Source organism: Pelodiscus sinensis, chromosome 1, assembly GCF_052426305.1.
Source record: "Pelodiscus sinensis isolate ZL-2025 chromosome 1, ASM5242630v1, whole genome shotgun sequence".
Lineage (NCBI taxonomy): Eukaryota > Metazoa > Chordata > Testudines > Trionychidae > Pelodiscus > Pelodiscus sinensis.
Genome location: NC_143052.1, coordinates 256,297,063 through 256,321,807, shown reverse-complemented (window position 1 = coordinate 256,321,807; position 24,745 = coordinate 256,297,063). Strand labels below are relative to the sequence as shown.

General features: G+C 43.1%; 1 protein-coding gene across 2 annotated transcripts in view; it reads left to right on the top strand.

The window, feature by feature from the left end:
• The window catches only part of CLDN10 (claudin 10), an 82,774-nt gene extending 58,968 nt beyond the window's left edge, over positions 1 to 23,806 (top strand). For both annotated transcript variants that reach the window (XM_006128138.5, XM_006128137.5), the window contains exons 2-5: positions 10,492 to 10,653; positions 10,822 to 10,903; positions 22,405 to 22,512; positions 23,557 to 23,806. In XM_006128138.5, the coding sequence (XP_006128200.1) occupies positions 10,492 to 10,653; positions 10,822 to 10,903; positions 22,405 to 22,512; positions 23,557 to 23,683 (479 nt within the window). In that variant the 3' untranslated portion in view covers positions 23,684 to 23,806. The remainder of the gene's footprint in view (positions 1 to 10,491; positions 10,654 to 10,821; positions 10,904 to 22,404; positions 22,513 to 23,556) is intronic.
• Positions 23,807 to 24,745: the final 939 nt, after the last annotated feature.

Here is a 24,745-nt window from a genome sequence, read left to right as displayed (position 1 = left end):
CCCATCCTGGTTAATAGCCATTGATGGAGCTATCCTCAATGAATTTATCTAGTTCTTTCTTGAACCCTGTTAAAATCCTGGTCTTCACAACATCTTCTGACAAGGAGTTCCAGAGGTTGATTGTGTGTTGCGTGAAGAAGTACTTCCTTCTGTTTGTTGTTTGTTAGTGGGGCTGTGTCTACACTGCAAGCAAAAAGACTTGAGCCCTGGATTCTGGCTTGACTCAGGCCATGGGGATTTGGGACCCAGGGTCTAAGACAGGGGTGGGCAATAATTTTTGATGGGGAGGCAACTCCAAGAATTTTGTAAGTGGTGAAGGGATTCACTCTTCCTTGATATTGATGGAAAAGTTGCAGTATCTGGGCTGGGGTAGAGGAATGGGGTGGGATGTAGGCTCTGGGAGGAAGTTTGGGTGAAGGAGGGGGTTGTGACCTAAGGCAGGGGATTGGGGTATAGGAGGGGGTGCAGGGTCCGGAAGGATATATGGATGCAGGAGAGGATTCTGTCCTGGAGGAGAGGTGTAGGAATGGGTATAAGGTCTGAGAGGGGGTTGTGACCTGGGGTGGGAGCTCAAGAGGGGATGGAGAGGGTTTAGGTGTGACCTAGGAGGGCAGGAGAGCATTGTGATCTGGGGCAGGGATTTGGAGTGCAGGGTCTGGGTGGGAGTATGAGTGCAAGAGTGGGGATACAGAGGGTTAAGAACATAAGAACGGCCATACTGGCTCAGACCAATGGTCCATCCAGCCCAGTATCCTGTCTGCCGACAATACCAGATACCCAGGAGGAGAGGGAGACACAACATGTAATCCTCATGAGATCCCTCCCCTGTCACCCACCTCCAGAGAAACAGAGGCTAGGGACACCATTCCTACCCATCCTGGCTAATGGCCATTGATGGATCTAACCTCCATGAATCCAGCTAGCTCTTTTTTGAACCCTGTTAAGTTCTAGCCTTCACCACATCCAGGGTTTGGGTTGTGACCTGAGACAGCGGTGCTGGAGGGCGAGCAGAGGGTTGAGGGGATGGGATGCCTGATGGATGTAGGCTCTGGCCAGGAAGTGCCAGGAAGTGCTTTCCTTAAGTGACTCCCAGCCAGCAGCCCAGTGGGACCCTCAGGCAGGCTTCCTTCCTGCTCCACCCCACACACACCACTCAAAGTGGCCAGCTGCGGGCACCATGTGCGGGGCTTCAGGACTGTATTTTGCCCACCCCAGTCTAAGCAGTGAGTTAGTGCAGTCTGAGTGTAGCTAAGCAGTGAATTAGTGCAGTCTGTGTGTAGACAGGCGGGGAGTTAGGCCTGAGTTAGGCGTGAGCCTGAGTTAAAACCCCGTGCTTACACTGCGGTATAAACATACCCTTAGCTTTCCATCGCCCCCTGCACAGCCCTCCCGGGACTATGCTGAATTCCAGTTCCTGTGATCAAGGCAATTTTGCCCCGGGTAAGGAGACATGAGGAAGGAATTAGGTGAATCAATAGCTCCATCTCCATTGCCAAGCTCTAAGAAGCAGAGCTACGCAGCCCCATGCAGAGAGACTCTGTGGCACTTCATGAAGATGGGTAGCAGTGTCCAGGCTCCCTGTGCCCTAATTCTCTCTCTGTGTGTATATGTGTGTAGAAGAATGGTGGGGAGGCGGGGGGAGGGGGAGTCTGGGAAGAACACTTGCTTTCCTTTCCTTTGGGATAATGCAGCTCCATAGGGCCTAGCACAAGACATTATGTATAATGGGCATGATTTAGCCCATCATGTTTAAGGGCCCAATCTGACACTTCTTACACAGGCAAAACCATAATGTTCATATGGGAGGGGGGGATTGCTTAAGGAAGGCAGGCATAGACAGGTCTTTAATTTACTACCAGGGGCGGCCCTTGCATATAGGCTGACTCGGCCATAGCCTAGGGCGCCACGTTAAACGGGGCAGCCAATGATGATGTCACGCCATTGAGGGCTGTGGAGGTGAGGGCACCGATCACGCATTCCGCATGGGTGCCAGCTGCCGGCAGCCTGCCTTGGGCCGCCCCTGTTTACTACCCTTTTAATTTTGTGTGCTGCTGATCACAGACATAAACAACAATAAAGCAACCAAATAATATCAGCACGCCATTTACAGCATTCCACAGCAGAGGAGCAAATGACCTATTAAAATAACATAGCTGAACAAAAATGTACTTACAAAATAAAAGGGGCAGTATAGCCAGAAACCTGTATGTTGTGGGTGTGCATTTGGAAAGAGAATCTGTACAATATCTATAAAGCTATCTCGGGAAAAGATTTATTTTATTTAGTGAAAGCACCCATCCCCAGAGCATTATACATTTTTTCCATATATCATACTTAATAGATGTGTGAGCACCACATAACTTTTTGACACATATGACGGAAATGAGGCACTAAAGATTCTAACAAGATTCTTTGCGCAAGACAACTACATATTTGTAAGAAAACTTTTTTTGGGGGGAGGGGTATCGGAATGTTGCTGAACATGCACAATGTGGTGAAAACAAGTTAGATACTCCTAATAATTATTTTGTTCCTTCTCTATTTAAAACGTCACTTTTAGTCTGATTTGGCCTTTTTTATTGGAATGCCCACGTGATGCATAGAATTCCACATCAGTGCCAAATAATTAGTGATGGTAATATGTGTTTGGAAATTACATATTTCTGCTCTTCATGAGAAAATATGGAAGAATTACAACTTGACAACCCCGTCTTTTTGCTTGTTTTGCCTTTCTAAATTGTCATGTTTTTATTAGCTAGTTTGCGTCTAAGGAGAAAATCAATAAAGCAAAAAAATGTGCCGCTGTTGTAACCAAAAGGCAACATTGATATGCAATAAATTTAACTATGATCCAAGGAAACAGAAGTTGGACTGGATAAGGAGATCATTACCTTGGTTCTCATTTCCAAGTCAGTCTCTAACATATCTTCCACAGTTATGTATATGTTTTACAGTTTTCTGTATTACCTTTCAACATAGTAACTAGGTAACTCCCACATAATTTAGGTCTGTATAATGAAGTCCCTATGGGTATATCTGCATAGGAGTGTTATTTTGGAATAATGTGACGTTATTTCAAAATAATGTAATGCGCATCTACACAGCAAGCCATTATTTTAAAATAATGTCAAAATGAGAGACTTCTAACTCCAACTCCTGTACCCCTCATTTCATGAGGAATAAGGGAAGTTGAAGGAAGAGTGTTCCTTCTTCGACTTCCTGCTTTGTAGACAGTGCCAAAATCGAATTAAGCTATTTTGACTTCAGCCTAAGTTGCATATCTTAATTTGACTTTTGCCCTGCTGTGTAGACGTACCCTAAGAAAACTCATCTAACGTTCTCTTCAGTTCCCTTGTTTGGTTTATATTGTCAAAATTTTAATTTCTAAAATCTGCATTAAAAATACCCTAATTGGATCATTTCTTTGGTGAGCTGAACTGAACTCAGAGTCTAGCTGGCCTACAAAACTGAGACCTTTTGGCAACAGATTCCAGTGATATTTCAAGTCATAGTATCTACTAATTGAAACTATTTCCTGTTTGAGTGGGTTAATTATTTCTTGTAGTCTCACTACCCTCTATTATTTCCACAATGTGCTTTGACCTTTACTAAGGAATGAATTTCAGCCATGTTGTTTTTTGCATAGGCTAGGGGGGGTTTTGGTAAATGTTTAATATTTCTCCTAGGAGATTTAGCCATAAATTAAGTTTTAGAATACCTCTAGGTAAATACATTCATGCTTCAGCACCTTAATGTGTTAATTAGCAACTAAAAGTGGCAGTAAATTGGACCTGTCAAAAACAATGGTTTCCTTGGCCAGTTTTCATCTATTCCTTTGCCTAAATGGTATTACCACAAACATAATTCCAAAACAAAAAAAACAAGGCAATGGGAGGTTATGAATATTTATATTGCCAAAAGCAAAGCAGCTTATTACATATAGAAGCATTTTTAAAAGGAGCAAATTTTGAAATTCCCGTTAAAACTTCACTCCTCCTGTTGTCATTGTCAGCTTTGTGTGAGTAACAAATGAATAAGAATGCAGGATTTGACATAAACACAAAAATTCATTATCAATGGAATAGGAATTGAAACAGTTATAGACTTTTCTCCTGGAATTCTACTATTAATGAAAATTCACTCAATCCGAGATAAGCATATGTGCCTGTTATTATAGAAACCCTCCCACAAGTGGGCAAGACTTTTGCAATATGCGCCAATGCAATCTAGAAAATAATTCAAATCATTCACTGTTAAGCATACCCAAATATTTTGGTTTGTTCTCATAACTTTTAGTCACTAACTTGTGTCTGGGTTTTAGGAACAACCCTAAATATTTGGAGGTGCTCTTAGGCTCTATTCAGGGGTATGTCTACACTACCCTCCTAGTTCGAACTAGGAGGGTAATGTAGGCATACCACACTTGCAAATGAAGCCCGGGATTTGAATTTCCCGGGCTTCATTTGCATAAGTGGGGAGCCGCCATTTTTAAAACCCCGCTGGTTCGAACCCCGTGTGGCGCGGCTACACGGGGTACGAACTAGGTAGTTCGAACTAGGATTCCTAGTTCGAACTAGCGTTACTCCTCGTGAAATGAGGAGTAACAGTAGTTCGAACTAGGAAGCCTAGTTCGAACTACCTAGTTCGTGCCCCGTGTAGACACGCTGCACGGGGTTCGAACCAGCGGGGTTTTAAAAATGGCGGCTCCCCGCTTATGCAAATGAAGCCCGGGAAATTCAAATCCCGGGCTTCATTTGCAAGTGCGGTATGCCTACATTACCCCACTAGTTCGAACTAGCGGGGTAGTGTAGACATACCCCAGTAGTGGTTTAGCACTGATCATACTGACAGAATTTCTTCTCTGAGGCTCAGTAGAACTCTGTGTGCTTAGCCTTACCTACCTTTTCCTGATGAACCCTATCAATACTAAATACCTTCCATAGTTACTTTGTGCCAAATAAGTGCATGGGGGAGCAGATGGAAGAGATGAGAGGCAGTGGCACTCTGGTCCTTCTGTGTTGCCAAGCAGGTGGAGCTGGGGAGCCCAACAGAAGGGTAGAGCTCTGTGTGGATACAGAATTTGTGTCCACATCCAATCTGCAATCCATAAAAATGGTCCGTGGATTGCCACAGAATTGCAGAGCTTTACAGAGGACCACTCTTAGAACATCCTATAGGATCTGCAGAGTTGAGATTAGATTTTCCACTTTACTGAGGCTCTACAAGGTTTCAGGGAACATCCCTCATCCTCTCTGGATGGCCATGTACTCTGTCCCCAGAGGAGAATATCTCTTAGGTCTTCTGTCCACTTTTTACTGTCTGCTGCTTTTGTGCAGCTAGCAAAAAGGGTAAACTATAGGTCTTATTTTTTTAAAAAAAGGCTCCATCTTAAAATGCAACATGTTCTGCACATAGGTATTCCAGAAGCAAACTAGAAAACTATATGTGAGTATCCAGAATACTTTTCCAGCTCATAGCTATTTCACACTAATGTTGGTCTAACAACTTTGATAGCAAGTTTAAATGTCTGGATGGGGGCTTGGGAGAATAATGGGATGGGGTGGGGCTTGGTGTCGAGCACTCCCAGAGAACTCAGGAAGTCGGCACCTCTGTCAGAGTGGACAAAAATGAGCTTTGGCCCAGAGGTGGTACAGGAGGGCTGATGGAGTAGATTGTTACCTTGATTCTGGAGGGGGTCAGGGAAAGATTGTGAATGGAGGCTTGCCAGGAAGAGACAGAGGGAAACTGAGATTGGTGGGTGATATCTTGGCAAAGACAAGGAAATAGGGAAGCAATGTTACAAAGAATATTAAAGAGAAGTCACAGAGGGAGACTGGGACTAGCAGGGCTGAGAATGGGGGGTGGAGAGGAGAAAAGGAGAGACAGATATGATAATGAGGAGACAGGGGAAACAACTGGGACTGACTGAGCGAAGAGCCATTGGAGGCAAAAAGTCTGAGATTGTATCAGAAGACCAGGATAGGAGACAGGCACTGAAAGCAACTAGAGACAAGGAACTTGGGATGGGATGGGGTAACTGGAGATGTGGTAGGAAGAGAAACACAGGGTATGTCTACACAGCAAAGTTATTTTGAAATAACAGCCGTTATTTCAAAATAACTATCCTAGCGTCTACACCGCCATTCCATTATTTTGAAATTAAATCAAAATAGTGGAGCGCTTATTTCAAAATTGGTAATCCTCATTCCATGAGGAATAACGTCAATTTTGAAAGTGCTGTGTAGACACTTATTTCAAAATAGGGGGCCTCCAGCCTTCCCAGGGTGCCCTGGTGGCCACTCTGGCCTCAACCAAGAACACTTCTCTCCCTCCCCCCATCCCCGGAGCCCTTAAAGGGGTTGACTCTGCCCGTAGTGCCTGTGCCAGCTCCAAGCCTGCCAGCCCAGAGCAGCAGTCACTGCCCCTGACCCAGTGGCCCCAAAACATAAGCCAGCAAGCCACTGGCAGCCAGCCCTCCACAACTCCGCAGGAGCAGTCTGCCAGCTCCCAGGAACTTGCCAGGGCCCAGACAAGGCGGGTGCCTTCCTGGTCCAGGGTGGAGATCATGGACCTTATTCAGGTTTGGGGGGGATGCTCCCAACGTCCATGATCTCTGCACTAGATGGAGGAATGTGGCCATCTATGGCAGGATAGCTGCCAGGCTAGCCACCAAAGGCCGCATGTGAACCCAGGAGCAGGTTCACATGAAAATCAAGTTGGTCCGGTGAGACCCCCAAACCTGAGCCCTGAGCTTCCCCTCCCCCTTCTTCCCTTTGCTTCCCCCTTCCAGCTCCCTCCTCCCAGGTTTCCCCCTCTCCCAACCTCTCTCTTCCCCTCTCCCGCCTCCTTTCCCCAGTCTCACCAGAGTTTCATTCCACCCGCCCCCCCAGTTTTGTTAAATAAAGAGAGTTTGTGTTCATGAATATACGTGTATTTTATTTTACATCAAGAAGGGGGGTTAGGGAAGGGTAAGTGGAAGGACATGAGGGAGGAATGAGGCACAAGCCCCTCCTAGGGCAGTCCAGGGAGGCTCTTAGTGCTCCTCAGGGTGGAAGCTCTCCCGCAGGGCCTCCTGGCTACTGACAGTCCACCGATGGACCTCCAGGATGGCAGCCTGCAGAAAGTGCAGCCAGGCTTACAGCAATGTGTCCAAGAGAAGCACCAGAGTGCCCAGGGGCAGCTCTGACTCCATGTTGCAGAGTGCTGTGGTGTTCCGAGAGAGGGCAACCAGAGCATGCAGAGACAAAATGCTTTGCTGTCCCTCATCGAGGTAGGCAAGCAAGCAGGGAAACCTGAGAACCAGCTGTCCAGGGTGGGTCCCTTTAAGCACAGGCCTGAGATAGCCTCAGGCAGCAGCCATACAAAGTAACTCCTGACCTGATGCCCTGCCGGTCCTGGTTCCGGCCGGCCTTAAATGAGATTCGGTGTTCACTCAGTGTGGATGCACTATTTTGAAATAGCAAAAAAAAAAAAAAAGCTATTTCGAAATGCATTTTATGTGTAGATGCGTTATTTTGAAATAAGCTATTTCGAAATTAGATATTTTGAAATAACGCTGTAGTGTAGACATACCCAGAGGGATTGGGAGTGGGAAGGAACCTAGGACTGTCTGGGCAAGGATACTGGGCACACGGAATGAAAAGTGGACTGTGAGAGGGATTGAGAATGGCTGGGCAAGGAAGCTGGAAGCAGGAACAAAGTGGAAGACAGAGGTGCGGAATCCAGAGAAGGGAGACTAGGCTTTGCTGGGCATAAGAAGAGAAGGTGGTTAGAGTAGGAGAAGGGGTGCTGCTCGCACGGTACAGACAGAACTGGGACTCTTTGGAGAGAAGGAGCAGAAAGTGCCAATCAATACTACAGAGGAAGGGGCTGAATACTTTGTGCCTGCTACAGGACATTCATCTCTAAAATCTGCAACGCACTCCAAGATTCTTGAATCTCACCATCCTTCGTCTGTCAACAAATAGATGTCAAACCTACTGGCAAGATGTCCCAGTCCTTTCTACGGCAGGGCCAGTTAAAGGATGACAACCCCGTACTGATACTGTTCACTACACTAGCTCAAGTGAAAGAGATCTGTGCAGTAGAGCTGAAGGTTCCAACCCTGCTAATGATCCACATGGATAGTAATGTGATATCGCGTGATGGAATTTGGTTTTTTTTTTTTCAGTTTACTTTTCTTTTAAAATTGCCTTAAAACTGCAGCATTAAGATGGCACAGTCAAGCACTCAAAAGATAGACAACTTTACTTCTGATATTTCCAATGCAACCTTAACTTGGCCCCTTTGTGCATATGCATTAGGAGGCAATCTTTAATTAAATGATCACATGCTGTTTTTTCTACCCCATTCTGGATCTCAATCATGGTATGCTGAAGGAGGCTGTTGTCACAAAGACCCTTGCCTCACTTGTTTCAGAAGCTGGAAAGTCTGTAGTGAGACAATGTACTGCAGAGAGAAAGAGAAAGGATGATGTCATAGTCAAGTAATATTGCCAGTTTTGGTTGGACATATTCCTACAGGTTTTCTCAGATGACATAATCTTTAATTCCTGAAGACTCCAGGACAATCCTGGAGGGTTGGGAAGTCTATAAGGCAGTTGCATCCTATTCGAGGGAATCAGAGTTTATTTATTTATTTCTGTCCCATCGTTCCTGTGTAATGCTGAGTTATTTAACCCAAACTTTTCACAAGATTGTCAACTAACTGGTGGTTCCTCATTTGCTTGGTAGCCAACCAGAGTCTCTAGGGCAGGGGTGGGCAACATTTTTGGCCCAAAGACCACATCAGGGTATGGAAATTGTAAGGAAGGTCATTAGGGTTAGGGTGCGGGAAGGAATGCAGGTTCTGGGGGTGGCGCCAGAAAGGAGGAGTTCAGCGTGTGGGAGAGGACTCCAGTCTGGGGCAGGGAGTTGGAATGCAGGGAGGGGGAGGGCTCTGGGGTAGTGCCGGGCCTGAGGGCTTGGGGTTGAAGGAGAGCACTCTGGGCTGGGACTAAGGAATTTCAAAGACAGGAGGGGGGTCAGGGTTGGGGTCAGGAAATAGGGGGTTTAGGAGTGCAGGCTTGGGCTGCTCTTACCAACTCAAGCAGCTTCCAGAAGCAGCAGCATGTCCCTCTTCCAGTGAGCTCCTCCAAGGCATGGCCAGTAAGCTCTGTGTGCTGCCTTCACTCCACAGGTGCCACCCCTGCAGCTCCCACTGGCTGTGGTTTCCAGCCTCTGATTCAGAGGCAGCTGCATGCGGGGAAGAGTGGGGGGAAGGAGATGGGTTGGGACTGTATGTAACTGCACATTAACTGATAAGCCCAGGCTCATTGGTCAACTATGTACACGTTTACACTTTCACATCCACAGAATACACTTTCCATCAATTATGTACTTTACCCGGGTTTCCTGTTTATTTAGTATCTATCATTTCAGAAATCTATTAAGGCTCTAAGGAAGTATAGTATATTCAAATAGCAATACAGCCAGAAATGTTTCTCTGTCACCCCTGCCCCTGGTATCAAGATGAATGTATGACCAAAACCAATGCAAGCAGGTATTCCTTTTAAATTGAAGCCATAATGTGTTAACGAGGAATAATCTCTTAGGGTTTTTGCAGGATGAGTAACGGTAGTTCGAATTAGGAGCTTTAGTTCGAACTACCTAGTCCGTGCCACGTGTAGCTGCAGGCAGGGAGTTCGAACTATGGGGCATTTAAAAATGGCGGCGCCCGGGAACATGCAAATAAAGCCCGGGATATTTAAATCCCAGGCTTCATTTGCAAGTTCGAATGACTACATTAGCCACCCTAGTTCGAACTAGGGTGGCAGTGTAGACATACCCTTACAGTGATTAGTTAACTTTACAATATTGCATTGCTCCACCCATAATAATAGCACTGTTTATCACAGTGTTTCAACTATAAGTAATTTTTACAAGGTAGAAAAGGCCTGTTCAAGGGCCTTACTGCTTGGAGGTGCTGAGTGTCCTCCACTGCCACTGAAGGAAGGCCCTCATTCAGCAAGGTACGTAAGTGTATGCCTAACTTTAAGCACACAAATAGTTCCACTGAAATCAACATTAATGTGCTTAAAGTTAGACAAGATACTTCAGTATCTTGATAAATCAGGGTCTTTCACCCAGCTTCTCACAGGTAGTTAGGTTCCTAACTTCTGCTGAAATTAGTGGAAGTGAGGAGCCTAAATACATTTGTGGATCTGGGCCTTAGTGCCTAATCCAAAGTCCATTGCACTCAGTGGGAGTATTTCCATTGATTTCAATGGAATTTGGATCAAAATGTAATGAAAATGAAGGGACTGATCGTCTTGTGGGTGGTATACAGTACTCTATATGACCATGCCCAAAAATGAGATTGAATCCTAGGAAAAGTTAGGGCCTAGTTCTGCTTGCAGTTATTCTATGCATGGGTAGAGTCACTCCAAGGGAGTATAATGAAAACCATTAGGTAATGCTGTTCTAATATCAGGATTGCACATTGTGATTACAGGTTACATCCAAGCCTGCCGAGGACTCATGATTGCTGCTGTCTCTCTTGGATTCTTTGGCTCCGTCTTCGCTCTCCTTGGGATGAAGTGTACCAAAGTTGGAGGCTCAGATCAGACAAAAGCTAAAGTCGCTTGTTTAGCTGGGATGATTTTCATACTTTCTGGTAAATATTCAATTCTAACTTAAAATATGTATTTCAAATAACTTAAGACCTCATCCTACTCCCATAGAAATAAGTGGCACAACTACCAGCATCTTCAGTGGCAGTAGGATTAGGTTCATAATTATTATATTGATTCTCTGAATGATTTATTCATCTGGTGCATTTTAGGGTTGTGCTCTATGACTGGTTGCTCCCTGTATGCGAACAGAATTACATCTGAATTCTTTGACCCTACCTTTATTGCACAAAAGTAAGTACTTTTTCATGCCCATGAATTTTAGATCTTAGATTTCTTAGAAAACATACCAAAGTATGTTTGTAAAGAAAGTAGACGTTCCTAGTCCAGACACAAGAGAAGTATTGGATCTGTAACTTTCCTTTTATTACTCAAATGCAAAATATGACACGTATACAGTAAACTTACTGGTGAATTTATTGACTAACAAAATCCATTACTTATGTCAAGCCTTTCCATATCACTGGTTAAGCAACCATCTCTCTCTGCCTAAGGCTTAATGACATAAGCATGTTTTATAGCAGGTACAGAGGAGTGATTCAGTGTAGCTGACCTGATTCTTGTTTATATTTATGTCACAGATTCAGAAGAAAATTTTCAGATGATTTATCAGAAGTCAGAGATACCCATTGGACAGATAATTCAATATTCAGCAATGAATGAAACAGAAATGTTCTCTTATGAACCTTTCATAGACGGTTTGATTTTCACAAAGGGATAAAACATGACCATAAATTCTAAACCATCTTGCCAATATTTCCTAAAAGTATTCTTTATGGCAAAATTTGGCTTATTAATTCATATTTAAGCCATGCTCCTATCATTACTAACATATATTTAATTTTAAATCAGTGGATCTTAAAGTTACACAAGAGTGTTTTTGTAGGACTGGGAGGGACATAAGGCACATAAATATATATAAATGACATTATCAGAAGAGATCTGAAATTTTTCAGTTAAAACAATGAATACTGCATGTGCTGAGCACCTTTGAAAATCAGACAATTTATAGTTAGGTAACTTAGTATGGATTAAGGGGCCAAATTTCAGACTGCAGACTTCTTGTGCAAGAAGTTTTTTGCGGAAGAGATCGTCTGCAAAAAATTATTGCGCAAGAGCATGTCAGCTCTGCAAAACCGCATCGGAAAAGCAATGAGCTTTTGCACAAGAGAGCATCTAGACAGCAAGGACGCTCTTTCACAAGAAAGCTCTGATTCCCATTAACAGAATGGCCACCAGGGCACCCATGGTTCTTTCGATAGGCTGTTTTTTCACAAAAAACGCCTGTTTCCTGTCCACACACACCTTTTTGTGCAAGAGCTCTTGTGCAAAAAGGCTTATTCCTCATAGAAAGAGGAATAACTATTGCACAAAACCCCCTTCTGATTTACAGTAAATTTTCTTGCACAAAACACGCTTGCAGTGTGGACTCTCCGCGAGTTTTTGTGCAAAAACTCTGAGTCTAGACGTAATCTCAGATTTGGAAATGTTGACCTTAAATTATGTCTCATAGATTTTTCATTTTCTTTTGTAATTTAACTTTATACTTAAAAACAAGAATTTCAGAAACCCTCTCCAGCATTTCCAATTTAATTCCATTCAAGCAACTCAACAGAAATCTCCTTAGTTCCCAGCATAAATTCCATTTGGCAAAAGGAACACTTAACATTGTCTGTCTTCTAGGTAAATACCTCCTCCTTATTTTAACTAACTTAAGATCTTTACTGAGATTTGTATCAGTGCTGGGATTTCCACTCGTTCTTTTTTTCTCTTGTTGAGTTAATATTGGTATTTTCATACTTCTGCCACAAGCTCTGCCTGTCTCACTCATTATCAGTGTCATCCAAAAACTGCTGAAATGAATGGGAGCCAATGCCACTGGCAGTGTGATGGAGTGCTGTCTGGATAGCCTTGTGGTAATTTTCCGTTAGGCTCACACTTACTGAGGCCATTTCTCCACCTTCTGGATGCTTCGAATATCAATCTCTCAGGGGTCGATTTAGTGGTTTAGTAAAGACCCTCTAAATCAGGCCTGGGCAAAACATCTTCCATGGGCCAGATCCAGTCCGCCAAGCCACCGGATCCGACCCGCAGACACATCAGGGAGCTTCCAGGCAGACTCCCCTGCTTGCCCCACCCTGGCATGCCACTCAGAAAAGCAGCAGCTGGGCCATTTGTGTTTCACAAACTGTGAGCAGTGGGGAGTGGAGCTTCCGGTTTTTGGCCAATGGGAGCTGCCTGTTTCAAGAGCAGTCAGCGTGCGAAGCACCACTCCCCTCTCCTCTCAGGCTCTGCAGCTGAAGTGGAGGCAACGAAGACTCCTACCTGAGAAACATGATGGACTGTTGGCCGGGAGTCTCACAGGTAAGTCTCCTGGCCAGAGCCTCTCTCTGGGACTCCAGCTCCTCCCTCCCCCCAGTCCTCTGCCCCCCCACTCCTGGCCTTCCTACCCCACATAAGCCAAACTCTCTGCCCCCTTCTAAGCCCATACCCCCTCCCAGACCCTGCACCCTAATCCTCTGCCCTAGGTCACAAGCCAAACCCCTGCACCCTCTCCTGCACCTTAGTCCCCTACTCTAGGTCACAACCCAAACCCTGCATCCCAATCCCCTGCCCTAGGTCACTACCAAACCCCTGCACTGTAATCCACTGCCCTACATCACTACCCAAACCCCTGCACCTCCTGCACCCCAGTCCCTTGTCCTAGGTGACAACTACCTCCTGCCTTAGGTCACAACCCAAACCCCTGCACTCCAATCCCATGCCCCAGGTCACAACTGCCTCCTTCACCCAAACTCCCTCTAGACCTCACAGGCCCTCCTGCACCCCAATCCCTTACCCCAAGTTGTCTTCTGCACCCAGTCTCCATCCCAGACCTCACACTTCCTCCATTAATATAATGGAAGAGTGTGGGCCTCGACCACTTTTCAAAAGTGGAGTGGCCCCCCATCAAAAATTACAGCCCACCCCTGCTCTAAATTGACTGCTGATCACGCTCCTGTCAATTCCAGTACTCCACTGAGCCGCAAGAAGTAAGAGAACTTGACTGGAGACTTTCTTCCATCGACCCCCCACAGCTGGGATGCTGCAGAAATTTGAACTATGATATGTTAATTCCAGCTGCACTAGCTGGAGTTGCATGCCTCAGTTTCTCTTTGCCCCTAGTGTAGACCTGGCCTAAGGAAAAACACCCTCCTTATTGCTGGAATTCCCACAGAAGGATGTTGCAGAGGCAATCCTGGCAAGCAAACAGCAACTGCCTATGTAGGTGTTTTCTTCTAGAGGCAGGCAGATTTTCTTCTGGGAAGTATGCACTGCATATCTGCCCCGGCAGAACCATTGTCACTCTTGTGTACAGCAGGTTGTTTTCATCATTCACAGCTCTCCATGAAGTTTTAAGGGTGCTGGCACCCTGTCAAAGTTTTGGAAGAGCTATATAAGCCAACATAAATAAATCAGATGTTAAGGTGTGTCCAAGGCAACCACTGATGACATGGATGACTGTATTTTGCTCCAAATCAACGAAATGTGAATGCTAACTTCTGCCCCTCAACAGTTGTACAGTATTTCATTGGAGGAAATACTAGCTCCAGTACTGAGGTTCACAGAACATTTGCCCCTCCTTCTCAGGAAGGCTCTGCTAGCTTCTGGATGAAGGCAGTGCAGGAAGCAATTTTTTTTCTTTATATGTTCTAGATGAGGTCAGTACATTAGGCTGTGGTCCAGTCTGACTCTTTAGTAAGTGACAAATGTCTGGCAAGGGAGTGGATGATCCTGAGCATAGAGTGAAAGGATTGACCTGGTGATTGTTCACATGGAAGGCTGTGGCCACCATCTTAGAGCTATTTAGTATACATCTCCTCTGATACAGATAAGCAGCCAAAGCATTTGTGTCCTGGTTGTCTTTGGTATTATGTAGGTCATTACATACATGAGCAAAACTGATTTCATCTGCATACACATACTTATTGGCCTTAGTTGTTGGTAGGGTTGTAAAGATATAGATTAGGAGAGGAACTAGAATGGATCCTTGCAGGAATCCATTACAAAGACGCCTGGACTGACTGACTTTGTCTCCTGTTTGCAAGATGAAATTAGATTCATTATTATTTGCATGATGAACCACACCAGGGACCTCCAGGGAATAGTCTGCAGAAATGTGGCAGTCAGTCACATGCCAGACAGTGGCATATGCAGCTGAAAAGTCCACTAGACTTCTTGCTCTTCTCAAAGGCATCATCAATGTCTTGTTAGGCAATTGATTTGATTTTGTGCCAACCTGCACAACTGTGGGCAACTGTACTTTGATAATATGGCTGATACACATCAGACTTAATCTATCCATAAAGTTGGCTGTTAACATAAAGGAAGGAGCTGGGTTAGTAGCCCTTTGGCTCTTGCAGCAGTTTTTTCTACTTTCAGAATGGCTACAGCTTTTGTCTGCATTAGATTTTAGGATTCAATTGTTTGGGAAACATTGAGAAATGGAAGCAGCTAGATTTTGTATTTTGAATCTCGGTGAATGTTATCCAGGCCTGTCTCCTCCTAAGCTTAATGGCCAGTGTAATGGGGCATCACTCACCACAGGGGCGCCTCTGCTGGTAATCCTGGGAATTAGCTCTGGTTCGCAGATGTGCCTTCATCTAGTGGCATTTCCCTTCCTTCTCGTGTCTTCAGGACACGGGTCATTTTCAGGACCACAGTGTCTTCTTCTAGATACAACCCTCCAGCTGTACCTCACTCAGTTCTCTTCTCCCTTAAAAGGAGTCAGCTGTCCTCTGTCCAACTACTTTGCCTCAGTATCAGGCTGTAGTCCATACTCTCCTGAGTGGCAAGTGGGGCGGGAACTCAAGCCCACCTTCTACTCTAGGTCCCAGCCCAAGGACTCTCTAGCTGGCAGCTGTGTGCTCTGTCACCTCTAACTCCTGCCTTCTCTTTCCCTAGGTCACTTCCCCACAGCCCTAGCATCTTCTCTGCCCTTGTATCAGGATGTCAGTCAGGAAGCCATCAGCTGAGAGCTCACTCATGCTTCCCTGTCCCTGCCCAGCACTGCTCTATCCATGGGGCTGTCTCTTCTCTCATGCGACTTGATCTCCTGGTGTGTTTAGAATCTGTGGTGGACGCCAAGGTCTCCAAAGACCATAGAGATGCTGGGTGGTGCAGAAGGGCAGCAAGATTCCAGGGATTGGTTTGGTCTCCCCACATGCATGGCCTGTGCCAGGGAGATGCACACTGGAGATGGGAAACAGTATGACATGACATAGAAGGCTTTTCCCAAGATAGAATGAGCAGCCTGGCCACTATGGACACTTCTTTGCTCCTTGGAGAAGGTGGTGCCGTCATGTGGACCAAGTCCTACTTATGACAGTCCAGGGAGCAGTAATGGTCTGGACCTCTTGTGGAGCAGGAATCGATGATTCCCTGGGAGCCACCATACCTGAGGTGGGACTGGGGGTCTGGGGCTTCCCGCTACATCCTCCTTCAGCTGGGAAGTGGGAGAAAGCCCTTTCTCCTGCTGTTTCTTTTTCTGCGGCATTGGCATCAATGATCAGCGCCTGCTAGACTTATGTCCTATGCTGTATCGGTGCTGAGGGTCCTTGGATTCCCTCCTAGGAGGCAATTAATGTGCTGTCAGCACTGGTGTGCTCTGCTCCAAGGATCCACTGACCCCTGATCAGATTGAGGATGTAGAGCCAGCTGCATGCACAGGATTCCTAAGCCTTTGCTCACAATCCTTAAGTGTGCGTGGTGGAAAGTTTTTGCACATGCGGCACTTGTCCTTTAGATGAGCCTCACCAAGGCATGTTAGACAAGAAATGTGGGGGTCACTTTTAGGCATAAGCGTGCCACAATCTTTGCAAACTTTGAATCCTGGGGACTGAGATGTCAGGGATGGGAGGTACCCCCCAGCTAAGACCTGAGAACACTACTTAAACTGAATAACTAACTGCTAATGACTAAAAACAAATAAGTACAAAATACAGTGGAACACTGTTAATGGTCTTTGCCAGGATAAGATCAAGATGTTCCAGCTGCTGTCGCAAGCAGTAAGAAGGAACTGAGCTGGTGGTGAGTTGGCGAGGCCCCATATGAGACACACACCTAGGCCAACTCAATGGATACTGCTATGGGGGAAATCTTATAGCTATCAGGAAGGATTGTGTGCACACACATGATTGGAATTGACATGAAAAGTACTCAAAGAAGAATGCCTAAATATTGAACTCATCCCTTGTTGCTGCTGACTCCACCTGGTTACACTGGTGACTCATGGAAAATTGGCAATGGATCTTAATTTAAATTTATTTTTCTGTATTTCACTTTCACTACCTTTTTGGTATTAGGGCTGTTGCAGGAACTCTGTTGCTTAGGAATTCACCAACTCCTGCTATATGTTACTTTCCCAATATTGTACAGTTCCATTTGTGACAATACAGTTGGTGCTGTGTGGAGGTTTGTGATACCATTAACTAAAAATTGACACCAGGTGAAGAATAAGCCTGATCATTTGAACAGGAAGACTGCCTTCTCTCTTCTTTTGTACTTCAACAGTATAATAGGCTAGCAGAGTTCATAACAGAGATGAAGGGACTATGTCCACCCATTTTGATAGTAGGAAACACAAACCTGCATAAAGCTGCTGGATACTTCTGCTGACGTACGGTGGCAGATACAGCTTGTTACTTCCAGGGCACAGGGAGGTGGGCATAAATTTCTGATCAGAGAGATCTAGCGGGAGAGACAGAGCTCTAGGAACAGCCTTGCTCAGGGAGAAACCTCATGCTATGTGTTATATTCTGATCATGCAATGATTTGCTATACCAGTCAAACTCTAGAGGAGGATAAAAATCTAACCTTCTAGGGCATGTGTAGACTGTTTGGAGCAGAATGGGTCCAGAAACCTGTGCACGGAAAAGGTTGATTGAACTTTTCCTAAGTGATCTCCAATAGCCGGATCTTCCACTGGATCTATAATAATGATGTTTCGATAGCTAAGTTTTTTAATTTTTACACCAAATAGTCCTTGCTGCAGTTTTAGTTTTTTATTTTCATCTATTTTTATTGACTAAAGAGAATAGCTTCTCTGAATCCTCAGTACAGTTTCACTTGTCGTCTCTCATTAGTCTTCTTTTCTCTATACTGATTATGCACCTTACTCTTAACCTTTCCTCACAGGTCTTATTTGTTCAAACCTTGTATCATGTTTGATGCTTTCCTCTGAGTTCTCTCCAATTTACCTGTTTTTTCTTAAATATGTGGTGCTCGGCTTCCGTGCAATATTTCAAGAGAAATAGTCAGTAAGTGGAATAATTAGCCTGCTTGTTTTCACATCGCTATTACAGCCCAGTACAGCTTTTGCCTTTTTTCCAACATTTTTGCATTGTTAATTCTCTCAGTTTATACAATGAGGTGTCTTGTGGCACCTTAAAGCCTAACAAATGTATTTGGGCATAAGCTTTCAAGGATAAAAACCACTTTGTCAGATGCAGATGACTACCATGACTAATATGACTACCCCTCTAAGACTTACCAGTTGATACAGTTCAGATCTTTCTTTGAGGTCCTGTTGTTCCAAGAAGCATTCTCCATTATGTAGTTCTATATTTAATTATTTTTCTATACCAGCCACAATTCCATATGCTTTTAATTGAACTGTAGTTTAGTGATTTGAATCTATTTCTCAATTTTTTTAATGAAAATTATTTTATTACCAAAGTAAGAGTATTACATTCCTTCCCTTACTTTTTTTTTCTTTGAAACCGCTCAAGGCAAAGATAATGAAACATTAACCTACTACACTGTACATTTTTATTACTTATTCAGGATCAGGTTAACATTCCAAGGATCTGACTAAAGATTCTAGCTTGTCTGCTGGAGAGCACTTCCCATCTGGGTACTTTTTTAAATTAATTTAATCCTATATTACCTAGTCCTCCCTTCTTGATTACATTAAATCTCTCTTAGTATTTATCACATTTGAATACTTGTGGATGGCTTTCAGTTCATTACACAATTTACTGTAGTTGTTTAGTTAAGCTCTACCTTTTTCATTCTTTGATTTTTATGTATTTATTTATTTATTTATTTTTGCAAAAAGTCAGTGCTTCCAGGTCCCTAAACACTTCATTGCTATTCTCTGAATTGTTCTTCAGAAACCGTATATGGTTATATGGTATTAGGGCCTGATCATCACTGAAGTTACTTGAAAGATTGTGACAGATTTTAGTGCAAGTTAGATTGGGCCCTTCTGAAGCAGGCTAGTTTAATTTCTAAAGAACAAAAATCCTATTTCATTTAAATATTCTTAACAACAAAACAAAAGGAAGGAAAACCAAAAGTATTGAAAACTCTTTGTAAAGAAAGTGTTTTTAAAATATTCAAGAAGCAACGAGGTATGTAATGGGTTTTAATATGGTATATATGGGCAGAGCAAACATCTAGGTTGAAGCACCATAATCAACTTCTAATTATCAAAGCCAGAAGTCAAATCATAGACAGAACCAAGAATCGAAGCTAAAGGTTTGAGTTGAAGTCAAATGTCAAATCCTGGAGCCAGTGTTGAGCCAGAGTCAGAGTCAGGACTGGTAACTGAGGCAGGAGGACATTCGAGGATCAAGCCCAGAGCCGGAGTATAGTGGAATCAGGAGCAAGGGCAGGACCAGAGTAGCAATCAAGAACAGGGTTGGATGTAGGAAGCACCGTCCAATGCAGCCACAATCAGAAGTCACCTTGTTGTAGCCTCAGACAAACCTCCAGTTCTTCCTGGATTAAATAGTATTGTTGGACCAATAAATGGAGATGAGCAATCCTCCAATCAGAGCGCCTCTAGGCGGTGCCTTAGCTGGGGCTATCATCTTAGTAGCTTCTTATCCTACCAGCTTTCAGTAGCAACTGGGCAGAGGCCAGGATGGGACAGCTACCAGGCCTGGATTAAAAATCTGAACATGACCCATAAAATGTTTAGAGTCTATCAACTCTTCTAGTGATGATAACATTAAACCCCAAAAGATATTAACAACTGAAGCAGTATGAATTTTAAATACTGATTTAGTTTTGAACCCCATTTTAGATTTTAAGTAAGGTTTTGTAATTGGAAATATTTAAACAAAAGATATCAAGAAATGTACCTAAGTATCTTGAAACAAAATAAATTTGGTATCTTAACTAAGCTAGTTTTCTCTTTTATTCGATGGGCAACAATACTGATATTACAGGAAGTGTGTTTGGCATTCCTTTTTATCAAGAGTGCTATAAGATTAGTATAATTGCACTGGTCATATTGGTTTCAAGTGTCTTTTGCATCATACAAAATATTTTATCAAGTAACTGAGTTTTTACTATAGGTTTCAGTTCTGGATTGCACTGTTGCAGCTGAAACTTGGATCTAATGTGACATTTATACAATCAGCTTTATATTTAGTGAGAGGAAGAAGAGACGCAATAATAAAAAGATGATGAAAGGGAAATGTAGAAGGTCTAAGCGTTCTTTCATCCTCAGCCTTACCTGCTGATGTCCTGCGCTTGCTTCCCAGCTTTGAAAGGAAGGGTGAATCGTCCTCCACCATTTATCAGGGGAAAAGACAAGAAAGTACCGCCATGCCCTAGGTGGTAGTTCATGATCTGGCTAACGTATCTTTCCAAGTTCTCAATCTTCAGCATGGAAACTCAGAAATTTTCCTCTGGGTCCTGCTACGGCCCCTTTAACTTTAAAGCATGCAGAGGATTAGATAACACTGTGCACATAAGCCCATATTCACATTTCCATTCCCATGCAAAAGAGACTAGGAAAAACATCTTTACAATCAAGGAAGGGATTACCAAATGCAAAGATAAAACCCACAAATATAAAACCAGCAAAGCACTAGACAATAGCTTAACCAGGATAACTTACATTAGTACAAAAAACAAACAAAAAGGTGGGTGAATTTAGATATGCTGCCTGGGCACTTTCCATTTGAACTACTACTGCTATAGTCTTCTTTCATATAAGATTTATTGAAATATGTAAGTTGTTAAGAATATTAGGGCTGACATTCTTCTGTGTTACTTATCTGTGCAGTAGTTGGCATCATTTGAGTTTTGATTAGTGTTCTTAGGTGCTATCATAATATCACATTTATAAAAAACATCAAAGGAGCTTCATAGAACAGGTTAAAGATGTTCTCAACAATATGTTTCACTTCATACTAAAGTAGGCACTGTTGACATGGAAAAAGTGCTCAGAATTAAAGCAAAAGAGTGCTGTTGCTAAATCTTTCCCCTGTTGCACCTCAAAAAGGGGTTCCTATTGAACTGTCTCATTGATCATTGCAAATTTACAATAGGCTTCTAACACAGATTTCTCAAACATACAATCTGGCTATTGTCGGGAGGGAATAGGGGAAAGGTAGGTTGTGCTGAACCCTGGAATTGGGATACAGAAGCCTGGAATTGGGATATAGGTTTTGGGACTTTCCATGGAAGATTTGGAAGCAATAATGTTCACTTTGTGCCTGGTGGGGAAACAAGAGTATCAACTGGGCAAGGATGAGGAGATCTCTGAGCCTGCAGCCTTTCTGAGACACATTATCCTAATCAAGAGGTCAGCCTTGCACTGAGAAATAGGGAAGGGGAGGTCCAGCAGTAGATTAGAATTGCTATCCCTGGTTCAGAAACTTCACGGCTGTGTCTAGACTGCATCCCTTTTCCGTAAAAGGGATGCAAATTAGACGTATCGCAATTGCAAATGAAGTGGGGATTTAAATCCCCCCGCTTCATTAGCATAAAAATGGCTGCCGCTTTTTTTCTGGCTCGGAGCTTTGCTGGAAAAAAGCGCCAGTCTAGACGCGGATCTTTCTGAAAATAAAGCCTTTTCCGAAAGATCCCTTATTCCTCTTAAAATGATAACATGAGAAAGGCTTTATTTTCCGAAAGATCCACATCTAGACTGGCACTTTTTTCCGGCATAGCTCCGAGCCGGAAAAAAGTGGCAGCCATTTTTATGCTAATGAAGCGGGGGATTTAAATCCCCGCTTCATTTGCAATTGCGATATGTCTAATTTGCATCCCTTTTACGGAAAAGGGATGCAGTCTAGACACAGCCCACAGGTATAAATATAGTTATTCAGAACTAGTAGAAGGGGGGAAAACAATCTCCTCCCAGACTTTCCTGTCTTCTTTTAGCTATAGCTTTAAAACCCTTTGATGACCCTGCATACAACAGCACCTACCTAAGGCAAATGGAAGTGGGGCCAGAGAGAAGATTTAGGCAGTGTGCAATTCCTAAGTTGTTCTGTCTCTTCCTGTTAGGCAACTCTACAGAGCAGAGCAAACAGAGACTGAATCAACTAACAGGCCTAGAAAAGACATGGGGAAGACCAAGGCCTCACTACTTGCAGCAGCAGTAGCTGGTGGATTCCCCCAACTTCTTCCTTCTTCCGAAATAACTGTTAAGCCTCATTCTATAAGGAAGAAGGTTATTTCAGAAGAAGGATTTTCTTTCAAAATAACCACAGCTACACAGCGTATTTATTTCGAAATAGCGCTATTTCGAAATAGTGCCATAACGTGATTATGCACATGAAGCGTGGGATATTTAAATCCCGGCTTCATTTACAATTTCGAATGTCTGCATTTGCATCCCTCTATCGAAAGAGGGTGCAAATTTAGACATACCCTACGTCTTATACACGATATTAAATTCAATCTATAGCCTGAACAAACAATTAATTAGCATGTTTATGTCTTTCCTGCAGATATGAATTAGGAGCAGCTTTATTCATTGGATGGGCTGGAGCATCGCTCTGCATAATTGGTGGCAGTATATTCTGTTTCTCAATAGCTGAAAACAGAAAATCCTCAAGGTACAGAACCAAAGTGGCTACACTTATTTTATTGAAATAAATCAATATATTAACAAATCTGTTATTATTAAACATATAGAAAGATCAGGTATGCAGCTAGAATTTGACTATGCTTCCAAAACAATCCTACTACCACCTTTTCAAAAGGATTATGTGAAAAAAGAAAAAAATTAATGTTTTCTTTTATTTTTAAGAAATTACATCTTTCAGGAAAACCATCTTTCAGGAAAACCATCTGAAACCGTTTCAGATTGCATGTACTTATAAAGTTGCTGCCACATGTCAGAACCTGATGGAGGAGCTGTCAGTGATGTAGTACAGCCAATGTACCACAGATACATGTTGCCTCTTCATAATGGAAGTAACCCTAAGTTGCTTGACTGTTGGACAATGTACATATTAATGCAGGTTGACCCACTCTAGTCCGGAACCCTCAGGACCTAGCTGGTCCTGAATGAGATAATTTTCTGGACCAAGGGAGGTCAATATTATCTAGCAGCATTACCGACACTTCCAATGCTTACTATGCTGTTAGAGGACATTTAGGGGTAAATTAGAGCTAAGTAACAGCACAGAACACTAAGACTGGAGGCTGTAAACAAACTTTATGGGACCAGGGAAAATTTGGCCACACCCAAGGAGAGTGGACGTCCAACTAACTAAAATCATTCTGGACAATGGACATTTCTGGATTGGAGAGGTTCAACCTGTAGGAAAGTAGACTGAAGAAAAGAAAGATATTGGAGGGGAAACTATGAAAGGTAGTGGGTTAGATTGAAACAGATGAGTACAGATAAGACTTAAATTAGGGAACAAGAGTCTCTGATGTCCTAAACAGAATGTTTTAATGCCTAGCCATTGAGATGTTGGTCTTATTTGATCTTGCTCTACTGATGAGCGATGACAGAGTGAAATTGGTGATTGGTCTGTTTTTGCTGGGGAAATGCATGCATTTTTTCCTAGTTTGAATATTTTTACACACAAATATATAATTGTTACCTGTTCATAGAAGCAGCTGTAAATGGAGAGTTTTCTGTCTTTCAGAATGGGATACACATACAATGGAGCTACATCTGTGATGTCTTCTCGGACAAAGGTCCACAATAGTGCAGCAGATTTTCTACCACCAAAAGGCCCTCCTAAGCACTTTGACAAGAATGCTTATGTTTAATTGCACTTTTCAAAGATACAAAGCCAGTTTTCAAATCAGTTTGTACAGTTCATTCGCAAAGTGATTTCCAGAAGAGAACCAGAATAATCACCATCAGGTCAATGAATTTTTTAAATGTTAACTTGCAGCCTTTTACATATGTAAATTTTCTTATACAATATTTTAAGATTTATGTTGGTGTTATACATAAATTATATATCTGTAAATCACTTGCTGTTTTTGCTTTCTATAAAAAATAAATAGGATATTTACTGATAACACTATGTCACCTACTTTATTTGTATGATATAAAATGCCCAGTATCTGATGCAGTACATCACAGCAGCGGAATAAGAGCAAGTTCCTAAATAGAATCAGTATTTGGAGACAGAAGTCAAGTTATGTGCAGCTTTCACAAGTGAAAAGCAGTTATTTTACAGCCTGATTTTCAGAAGTGCAAAGCACTTTGCCTAGGCCCAGTTGAAATCAACAGGGACTAAGGTGACCAACACTTCTGAAAATCATAATTTGATATGATAGCTGCTTCTTCAAAATCAAGTCCAAACCTTTGTTGAGATTTAGACAGGCAGAATGTCCTTAGTTAAAATTCTATATCTGACGTAAATCAATTGGATCCATGTATATTTTCCTTTTCTCGCTGAGGGTTTTTTCCTATCTAAGCAGGCAGATATTAGTTTCAGCTAGGTGATTTATATTCAATCCACAATGATCTCATTTCATGTTAAGTTTACTAAGTAGGGACGTTAACATGTACTCATATACACGGTTAACCAATAAGCCTTGGCTCAGTGGTTAACCCGCACGGTTACACCCTTTCCCCACTACCTCTATATCAGACAGCGGTGGGGGGGAAGTGGTGCACATGGAGAGCAGCATGAGGGGCAGGCAGGAGCAGGTACTCAGGAGAGCTGGCTTAAAAGCCATCTCTCTGCAAGCACCATCTCCCCCTACTGTTGCCTCTGATGGAGAGGCAGCAGCGTGGCGGGGGAAAAGCTGATACACGTGAAACAAAATGCAGGACTATGTAGCACTTTAAAGACTAACAAGATGGTTTATTAGATA